The 11057-nt window shown below is 32.6% G+C and overlaps 1 protein-coding gene across 1 annotated transcript; it reads left to right on the top strand.

The window, feature by feature from the left end:
• Positions 1-3402: 3402 nt before the first annotated feature.
• On the top strand, positions 3403-5668 carry LOC117115385 (hemicentin-1-like; the record flags this gene model as incomplete). Its single annotated transcript, XM_033259154.1, has 3 exons — positions 3403-3699; positions 4806-5102; positions 5517-5668. Coding segments are annotated over 3 exons (746 nt in total), but the record flags the coding sequence as incomplete, so codon positions are not given.
• Positions 5669-11057: the final 5389 nt, after the last annotated feature.

Raw genomic sequence — 11057 nt, 5'->3', positions numbered from 1 at the left:
AAGACTAGTAATTACTTTCGAGTACGAATTTGAACAGCAGCCACTAGGCCGACTTCAAAAAATTAGTTTGCACGTGCGGGGAAAGCAATCTAGACAGCCTAAGAAAGGGTAGTTAAATTGGGATTTAAAGTAATTTAAAAAATTAGTTACTTCTAAGTGATGGAGATAATGTGCATATAAAATCCAAATCTTGTAAAACTAGAGTAAAAAATTCAGGGTTTAGGGCCAAATGAATCATTTTCCCGTCCCAAAAATTTTGCCATCTTCTCAGGAAGGGATTCATCCCTTCGGCCCATCTTCAGAGTTATATTAGGCCTGTGCTTTCTTTCGTTGAGAGGTAAGTAATTTTATTTATTTTGTAATAAATAATATCAAGATGTGTGAGGCTGTAAATTATCCCCAGCGTAAATTATTGGGCCCAGAAATCCGTTACCGCATTTCGAAAATGTGAGCCGATTTCCATAGATATTTTTGCAGAAAATTGAGGCCTTCATACATAGTAGGAACACAAGTGTTTACGATTCTGCGCATCTATTTTTCTGGGGGTTTTCCTGTGCAATTTAAATTTTGTTTGTATCCTGCACAAAAAGAAATACATTTTGAAGTTATTCATTGATTAAGATACTACTACAAGTGCAAACATACGATATGGTGACCCCCTTCTCCAAATAACGTCATGTCAGCGGCTGAGAACTAGTGTATCGTGGGAATAAACTATGCTTGAGAAATTTTTACTTGCAGTTGTCGTGACGACGGCTTTCAATCACGCAATAGGAAAACGATCAACACACTCCTACATACATAGAATATTATTAATAATATTTATTTTATTTGAATTTCTCTATATCATACTTTATTGAAATTCTATCAAATTAAATAAAGAACTATAATTGGATTAAAAATAGAAAAACATTTTTGCGTGATCAATGCATAGGAAAAATACTTACTTTTGTTTTTTTTATGATTATTATACTATATAATATTAATAATATTGGGACAAGTAAAATTGTTTTCAGGACAAGTGCATTTTTGAAAGCTTGAAAAACTATAAAATTCCCTCATGCCTGTAAATCATCCTTAAACCAAGGAAGAATAAAATTAAACCAAATGAGTTCAATGAGATTAATTAAATGTTTGTAACAACCATATACACACAAAGGCCTGTTGTTATTTTATTTAATTAAATGTTATTGTCATGTGTTTTGTTAATTTGTGAAAATATAAAAATGGACATTACAATATCGCATTCTTTATACAGATTGAATAAAAATTATATATTGATATAGCAGTACACAAATTTTAATTAAAACAATTTCTACTCCAGTATTAGGACTAACTTTACCATTCAACTATATAGGTTATAAAAGTATATGCCAGCGTTCTACAAACTTTTTACTTCACGGCCTATTCTATTCTAGGCACTAAGCTGCGGCCCAGCAGCCCAGTTGGTTGACCACAGTTTCTCACATATACAGTTACATGAGCTATTGCCAAGTTCAATCTGAGAGTTCATATTGATGCAGGACTTTAAATGAAGTCATGTTTCACAACTGCCACACACTTGCTTCCACTTGCATGCCTTAGAACGCACTGTTCCCTGGTTTGGTGTATATCACCACTCAAATCCAGCATTATCGGTGATGAGTATATTTGGGACAGAATCAGTAATTTAGACATATCAGCGCTGATGGTGTTTGCTGAACGGTATTCCGCCAATGTGTGGCAAGGTGACATTTTGATGAATTAAAGAAGATTCCACAAGGGCTTTGAAACAGTTCCACATAGCAGGAGATGCAAGATGAATGAAGGGACTAGGCCTATCAAAGCAAATCAAGCGTCCACACTTATAGACCTGGCTGCACTAGTAACTGTAACACTGCAATCACAACTGTTAGTGAAATACTTCCAGATGTGTAGCTTAAAATAGGAACTAAAACAGCCTTACCTGATCTTCAACATATGGTAAGGAACAGTCAAGTAGGCAGGGGTAGAATCCATGAGGTAAAAAGGCAATCATCAACAGCCAGGGGAATGTTAATAGGTTTGGTCCGGGCATCTTTGATGATCTAGGCAGCACGGCGGTAGCCCTCTTATTGCACTGGTACTGTACTTGGGTGGGGTCAGAATTTGGCCTCGGATGGTTGGATGATCCCATTATTTACATGGGTCTAGGGAGTGTTAACCTAGCATACCATTAGGTTTCACCATTGTATTATTATTAATAACTACATCTACCCTGATTATTTTTCACTTTGCAGGAAGGCAATGTGGCTGTTACCAAAAAATATTGTATTTGTAAGTCTTTTCTTATTTAATAATACATTTGAAAAAATATTATTCTAGATGTAGAATAATACTTAACTGTCAATTATCTATACATTATGAAATAAACAGATATCAAAACAGTTGTCTTAAAACATTGTCACATGTAATTTTCTAAAGATTCAAGATTCAAGAACATTGTCATACAGAAAGTTAACTTGCTCGGCAAGATTTGAAAGTTGGAAAACAATTTTACAAAACACAATACATGTTCAAAGCCATAAAAAATACAGTCTTAAAAATAAACATCAAACACTTAGAAGAATAAAAATATGAAGAAACTTTAAATATTAATTAATAATAATGTAGTGTAATTTTTTATATTATTTCTTGGTTATATTCATTGTTTATTCCAGTTGTTACTACTGTATTTGATTTTACTTCTGTTGCTGTGTGTACCTAATGGTAAGTTGAGTCAACTCTGTAGAGATTGCATGTCATACTTACTTTTATCGCTATCATCATGTGTTGTGTAATAATAAATTTCCTCAAATATTCATACTCATGACAAGAACATGAAATATTGCCAGCATCTTATTTTATATGGCCTTTTCACTTTAATGTTTAGTCTAGGCCCTTTATGGCCAACAAGGTTTTGTAAAAGTTTTATGATATTGAATAAAGGTGCCTCCTTAAATTGACATGGTCATTGGTCAATTTTGGAGTCACATATTTTATTTGTAATACAACTGGAGCAATTGTGTGTTTAAGTCAGTAAATATATCCATACCAAGTAGATAATTATAAGAATTCAAATTTGTGATGATCATAATTTTTCCAAGACAAAATTTCCATAAATTATAAGAATATACATCTCAATGTGGAATATAACTAAATCTTTATTAATTTTAAAGAAGTACACTTTGACATTTTTAAATCACAAAAAAAAACCACCTTGATGTTTGATATTTACTGTACAGTATATATTCTTAAAATAATCTAATTCCTTCTTTTTTTTAAAGTTAAGCATATTGTGCTGTAGCAAGTCTCATCCTTACTTACAATTACAAAATTATAATAAAGTTTTTTTTTGTGTGTGTTTAAAAAAAAAAAAAGTATATAGCCAGTTAATTGTAACAGTTGATGTAGTGGCCAAAGAAGGTGATGGTGTAGTGGTGATACCGTGCAACTATTCACAAGTTACTAATGCACCTTTGGCTATTATATGGAAGGAAGTAAACTACACTGGAGAAGCTATTATTGTAAATAATAAAGACACTGTAAGTGGACGTTACAGCTTAAGAACAACTCCTGGGAATGCTGACCTGGTTATCACAAAGCCAGTTAGGAGTGATACTCAGAAAAGGTTTCAATGTCAGATACTGACAGCAAGCTGGGAGTCCATAAATTCAGATCTTTCCATCCTCAGTGTATATTGTAAGTATTGCAGATTATATCTCAACATTTACATTCTGTATTTATTACATTTCTGTAAAAGTTGTTCACAAATTTTAAAATTGTACTGTAATCGAGCAAAATAACTGAATACCAAGTAGATTCAAAATAGATGTATTTATCACATCAATAGTAGAAAATAAATCAGTTGTTTCCATATTTGAAGTCATCAAATCAATTATATCAATTGGTTTGGGCCATTTTATGACCACATAACCCAAAACATTTTTAATACTGGGCATGTGAAGAAAAACAAATATGAACAGATTGAGCATGCTGCACAGTGCAGTGTTTGGGCGATTTCATTATCCAAAAAGGGTATATAAAAATGAACTTTTTTAAACGATCAATCATTAGTGAAACACTATAAAATACATTACCAATTTAGGCATAATACTGTAGAAATATGATATGTCCAATTTCAAGCATATTCATATAATGAAATTTAACAAGGCTTTGATACAGCAGGTAACATTATTTCTTCAGTTCAGAAAATGGAATATGCCAATTCCTTTGGCCAGCTTTGAGCCCAGGCAGTTTTTGTTCTTGAATGCTTTTGATAGAACTAAAAAAAACTGGGGCCGAGTTGACCTCCCGTTAAGAGATAGGGTGATTTTCACGGCTGCGCTTTTGCAGTAAATAAATAAATAAATAAATAAATAAGTAAATTTTGCAAATTGATATTTTTGGTTAAAATCTGATTTGTAGAAGTCAGTTGGATATTACAGTAGTAAAGTAACATTTTTGTTGTGATAATGACAGTATTATAGTAGTATTACTCTTGTTACAGTTTACAAAGCATAAAGCAACAAAATTGTAAGCTGGTTTTTTGAAAAAAAAAAAAAAAATTTTTAAAGTTAATTGAAATTCTCTACGGATCCACCGATATAATCAAAACATATTGTTAATTTGGACCAGTAAAATTGGAAATTATAGTAAACAAGGTGATACATTTGATAGATCTATTTTTGTTTTTAAATTCATATCAATTAAATCACTAAGTCACGGAATCATGATTTAAGTGTAACCTTATATACTTGTACAGTATTTGTTTTAAGTATTTATTTGAGTACTATAATTTTTATCAGACCTAGATGAGCCTGTACTGTCTGCCTCAGCAAGCAGTGTCTATGAAGATGAATCAGTGACCTTGACCTGTAGTAAACCTGATGGTGACCCGCACCCTAGTATCACATGGTATAAAGATGGACAAGCACTCAGCATCACAGACAGCTCTAGATTTACTACAAGTGAAGATGCTCTTGAAATACACATTAAAGCTGCAACTGCAGCTGATGGTGGCAGGTATATGTGTAAAGCTGAAAGTGATAAATTCAGAGGAAAAGATGGCAAAACCAGTAATCATATTGACTTGAAAGTAATATGTATGTGTATATTTTAATTTTTATATTTTCTTTTATCTGTTCAATTTCTGTGATTTAAATTTTCTGTTCAAGCGTATTGAAAAATAATCAGTTAATGAGCACCTTTTTTTTTCAAGAAAGTGTGGTGCTAATTGTTTTTTACTCATTGTGGTTTTATTTGTGATGCACAAGTATCATGTCCACTGATCATCTCAATGGGCACATTACCATTTATTAGAGTACAGTTATTGTATCAACACCATATTAAATGTTGCTGTATCAAATGAACGTGTGGCTTCATCACGTTTCCTCTCTATCGCAATAAGGACAAATTTTCAGGTAAAGGTTGCTTGTTATTTTTTATAATGTATTAAAAAAAACTTGAAAAAAGTTTCCCATATTAACCAAACCTGATTTTTTTCTCAATTATAATAGATCTTACAATTACATTTGAATCAGAAGCTGGCATTGCAACATGCACTGCAAAGGGTCATCCCGAACCATCTTCTGTAATAATATACAAAGATGGGGAAATGATTGAGAATGGAACACTTACTGCATCTATTTGCTTGATGTGCATGTTTTGATTAAATCAGCACTATAACTGTATAATTTCAATGTTTGCTTTGTTTAGCAAAAAATATATTGGGATGTATAGAGGTTAGTATTAGTTGGATATTAAACCCTGTTTTACATATGGTCCAGTTGTATTTCAAAACTGATAAAACTAAATAAAGATTATATACAATAACCTTCAAAGTATATAAAAAAAGATAAATAACAAAATAAATTAAATAATGAATTAAAAATTTGAACACCAGAAGAGAGAAACAGATGATATATTTAATTGTGTACAAGTATGTATGCTTTATTCTTGTGGCCAAAATCTTTATACGTTGTAGTCTCGGAACTGAAGAATGGATCACAAATAAAACATTTATGTGTGTATGTACAGGTTCACATACTGGTATTCACAAATTAGCATGAAGGGCAGGTTATTTCAAGGGTTTAAATTTGCTTTATGTGCATGTTTTGATTAGCTCTGCATTATACTCTATAAATTATATTTGTGTAGACCAAAATGATTTTGAACATATGTATGGGTTAATATCATTTGGATATTGAAACCTGTTTTACATATTTTGTTTCACTTACTGTAATGTAGTCTGGGGAAACATTAACCAAACTTCCCTAAAAAGGATACAGACTATTCAAAATAGAGCTTCCCAATTTGTTGTGTGTGGTCTGAAGTGGGACACACCAAGCAATGAGGCATTACAGAATGCAAATTGGTGTCCTCCTTCAGACAAAGGTATTCCTCCATGGGTATGCATAGCATAACTTGATGGTCCACCACTGCATCACATGGGTTATGACATCACAGAACCACAACCAATGAACTTCATTTGGGAATGCTATATGCAGCATCCTATGCTAGTGGACAATCCAAAGCAATGCTTATCACTAATTTATTATGACCATGCAGATTACCAGGGAGGAGCATTCTTGTAATCATTATTTATCCTAAAGAATTGATTGGCTTATTGGCTACTGCAAGTAAGCAGGTACTTTAAAAACATAGTAACATAATTATACACTCACAGACCTAGTGGCACCATGAATTGCACATCACAACCAGAATGTGTAGTAAAACTGTTATTAAAAAAAAATACATATAGGCAGAAAAAGAAATCATTGGCAATTTCAAAGGGTTGTTGAAGGGGGGGGGGGGCTCCTCCTGAATTTTGAAAAGTATCAAAATTTAAGTCTGACAGTGCCATTTCTGACCATCTAGAGGTACCGTAGCCATAAAATTTTATACTTCAGCCCCAACCATAGTGGGCCTGAGGTGGTCTACACCTTCCATCTGTAAATGTCCCTAGTGCGGCCCCTCTTTTTTAAATTCCTGGATCTGCCACTGGGTATTTCATGTCCTCAATGAATATTGCAGCCACCTAAGCAATGAATAGCATAAAAATGTCAAATAACCACGAACTCGCTGTAAGGTCACAGTATGGCAGAGGAGTAATTCCACCATCAAGTTTTTTCCTTGGGCACTCTTCCACAATGTGTTTGGCTGCCCCCACAATCACAAGCAGGTGTTGGTTTCATCATGGAGGTATAATTCCTGTTTGTCTTGTGTTACATGCTGTGCGGCCATGGCCAGCACTCTAACCGCCAGGGGTTTGAAAAAATAGTATCAGTCACAGCCAGACTTTCAGCAAATTTTAAAATTTAACATATTTCCGAAGCTTGTTAAGTGTGCGTATGTGATCAGATTGACATGTAGTGAATACTACAAGGACTACAAGGATTTTAGCTTTACCAAACTCTTCATTCTAATCACAATCTGTGACCCGTAACAGTAAAATGAAAGTGACTCACTTTTGGAGATTTACGCAATTTCGCACAATGAAGCTGAGATAATCGCGATTTTGTAAATGTAAATCAATACTGCTCTACGCTAATGTAAACAAACAAATAGTGAAATAATATTTATGGTCCAGACTTAATACAGTGTCCAAATTGTTATTACATGTTGGTAATTACCCCATCTATCGGAGTCCATAAAAAAAACCTTTGTGTCTTTGTGTTTGGCGGTCAACCGTTAACACGGTGATCTCCGTGTTTAGCGGGCAGAATGTTAATATGCACCAAGGGTTCGTTTGGACGAGAACAGTAAAAATTTACATAGGGTTCTTACTTATAGAATAGGTGGTCTACATGTTCGCGCAGAACTTGGCTCCGCTTAGCTCAAAAACCAATTAATCTCGGGCATACCCTGTAAAACCAAACTATTGCTACAACATGGAGAATTATAGGGTACATTATTCTTTCCTGTCGTAGACTGGTATAAATGTTAAAACAAACAGGAGTCCCAACAGGAAATAATTTATATGAAGAAATTGCCAAAATGAAATATTTAAAAATATTTTATTGAAATTTTCAGATAGCAGCAAGGTTGACGTAAAAGGCAATAAGATTAAAAATGGTAAAAATAAAGTGAAGAAAAGTAATTTAACAGAAATTTTGTTGCTACAATTTTAATGCATGAAAATTATAACAATAATAATAAAGCAATTTTCATAATAGTAAAAAAACAATTCCCTTCAGTAATCCCCTGTAAAGAGCATGGCACCAGTTAAGACTACATAGAGATGTATGGAATAGAATAGAATAAGGAATAATTTTGTGGTATCATTAACAACATTTGGTTAGCATTTTTTATTGCACTGTTTACTTGCTATATGATTTTGGTTTCTATTTTCATTTCACAAGGAAGGCAATACATCACATGTTTTCATTTTGTTTCAATTTCATTATAGCTATATTGATACTTGTTTTGTTATGTTCCGAGAACAGACATTAAATATAAAATTAGGAATAAGAAGTACAAAGACAACTTGATAAAGAATATTGAACCTGTCAGTTTTATTTATATTCTTTTTAGAGCCATATATTGCAATTTTTTTGTTCATAAATCCATAAAATCATACTGAACCAGAGGCAGATTTATTTTTAAAGTGAATGGTTATGGGATATAAACTTTGTACAGGGTCAGATGACATGCTCTTTGAGGAAAATATTTATGTACAAGCCAGAGGTGTATACTGCTACATTTTGTTGTCTGTTTCTGTTCATAGATTGTTTTAATTGAGGTTTTCAGTAGGACATAAACCACCCAGGACAATAACCACCCGGACGAAAACCGCCCAAACTGGAATATACAATTGTGACAGTAGGGTGGGCAGTCGGGTGGAAAATGATGGGTGGACCTGTTTTTATCACCTTCACAATAGGATAGATTACACTGTGACTGTGACCTATTATACGCCTTCAATTCATTCAACTCTTTTGACAACATGCATGTGTGTTAATAATCATTGTAGATCTCAGTAATCAGTGTGCTTAAAGTTTGTATTTTTTTAATGATTTTAACACAACAATTAACTTCAAAGCTTTATGGAAATTAAAATGTAAAATTTGTAGTAAAGTTTTAATACATTAATGTTTTTATCTTTATAGTATTTGTCTAATATTTTATTATTCTAAATTTATATAAATTTCTATAAGGACCTATCCCTTACCATCCCTACTCCCTTAAAAATAATTTTCAATTAGATATTTCACTTTAATAATAATAATTTAAATGTAAAAAGTGATGTTGTCAAAAGAGTTGAATGAATTAAAGGTCAGTCAGTGTAATCTATCCTTGTCAAGGTGATAAAAACACCCAGCATTGTCCACCCCACTGCCCACCCTACTTTCACAATGGTATATTCCAGTTTGGGTGGTTTTCGTCCGGGTGGTTTATGTCCTGGGTGGTTTATGTCTGATTACCTTTCAAGCAGTAGAAGCTTGATTTCACAAATTCTTTAATTTACATCGCCTACATACTCCACCTGGTGTACGGTAAGAATGGCCCCAGAAAAAATGGCCCCGGAAAAAATGGCCCTGGAAAAAATTGCCCCAGAAAAAATGGCCCCGGTAAAAATGGCCCCATATGACATGTAGGTAAAAATGGCCCCAATAATCAAATTCTGTATTAAAACTGATTTTCTTGAGTCAATATATGCATTTTTGTATCTTAAATAATTTAGTTTTTAAAAGGAATATAACATCAAACAAATTGCCATTTACATTTTACTTTTTGCAAGAATTAATATTGAATGATAAAATATTCAAAGATAAATAAAAAGCCATTAATTACACTTTTATTTTTTTTTCCATTTAAATTTAAAAAAATAGCAACAACAAAATCAATAAATCAACATAAATCATGCGTTTATTAATACTAAAATAATTTACTTGTGGCCGATTTCACGGTAGAGGAATCACAATTTTCCAGAAATTCAATCTGTGTATTGGTAAACCCCACAAACAGTGGGTTAGTATGAACATAAAATTATTATTATTTTTTTTAAGAAAAAGAGAGTTCTACAATCATAATTTTATGGTTTAGATGGGGTTTGCAGTGTGTTTAGATGTTTGTGTTGTATTTGCAAGTATTTTTTTATAACAAAATCTAAATTTTAACTAAAAAATAGTTATGAATGTATTTAATTTTCTTATTGATATACCAAGTCAGTCAATCACAATTGAATTGTTTGATTTTCTACAGTGTGTTTTGGGAGGTTTGTGGGATTTACCACTTAATCCTACCATAATCACCCTACCCTCACAATCACATGCCATTTTAATTCTTAGCATAATTGCCATACATAACTACTGTATATATAATTCTAAGCCAGTAGTAGGCACTTGGATTTAGTTAGTGATGAGTAAAAACCAAGTATGCAACTAAATTAGTTACTTAAATAAATGTATTCCTAATTATTCAGTTTACTAAAAGCAATACTTCTTTGAATAAACTCTAAGCAGACAATTTATTGCTAAGTTTGTGAGAAAGTAAGCCTCTCCCTTTTCCCATACATGAACTTGTGATTCAAACACACAATTGATCCACATGCTTTAACTACTGTTTATTTGCATTGTTTATAACGGTGTACGGTAAGAATGGCCCCGGAAAAAATGGCCCCGGAAAAAATGGCCCCGGAAGAAATGGCCCCGGAAATAAAGGCCCCGGAAAAAATGGCCCCGGTAAAAATGGCCCCCATATGACAGGTAGGTAAAAATGGCCCCAATAATCAAATTCTGTATTAAAACTGATTTTCTTGATTCAATATGCATTTTTTTATCTTAAATAATTTAGTTATTAAAAGGAATCTAACATCAAACAAATTGCCATTTACATTTTACTTTTTGCAAGAATTAACATTCAATGATAAAATATTCAAAGATACCCTCTAAATTTCACAAAAGACTGGGTTCTTTTCCAAACAAATAAATCCTGCCTAATATTGTGTGTTTAGATTAGATCTTTTGCTTTAACTTTGGAAATTGAGATCATTTTAGATACTATTTCTGTATAAACTAAATTTTTTTTCATATTACTGTAAACCTAATGGGTTTTGA

This window comes from Anneissia japonica, unplaced genomic scaffold (assembly GCF_011630105.1).
Source record: "Anneissia japonica isolate Jap-2015-1 unplaced genomic scaffold, ASM1163010v1 scaffold287619_len20090_cov117, whole genome shotgun sequence".
In the NCBI taxonomy this organism is placed as follows: Eukaryota; Metazoa; Echinodermata; class Crinoidea; order Comatulida; family Comatulidae; genus Anneissia; species Anneissia japonica.
This window is presented reverse-complemented; position numbering and strand designations above follow the sequence as displayed.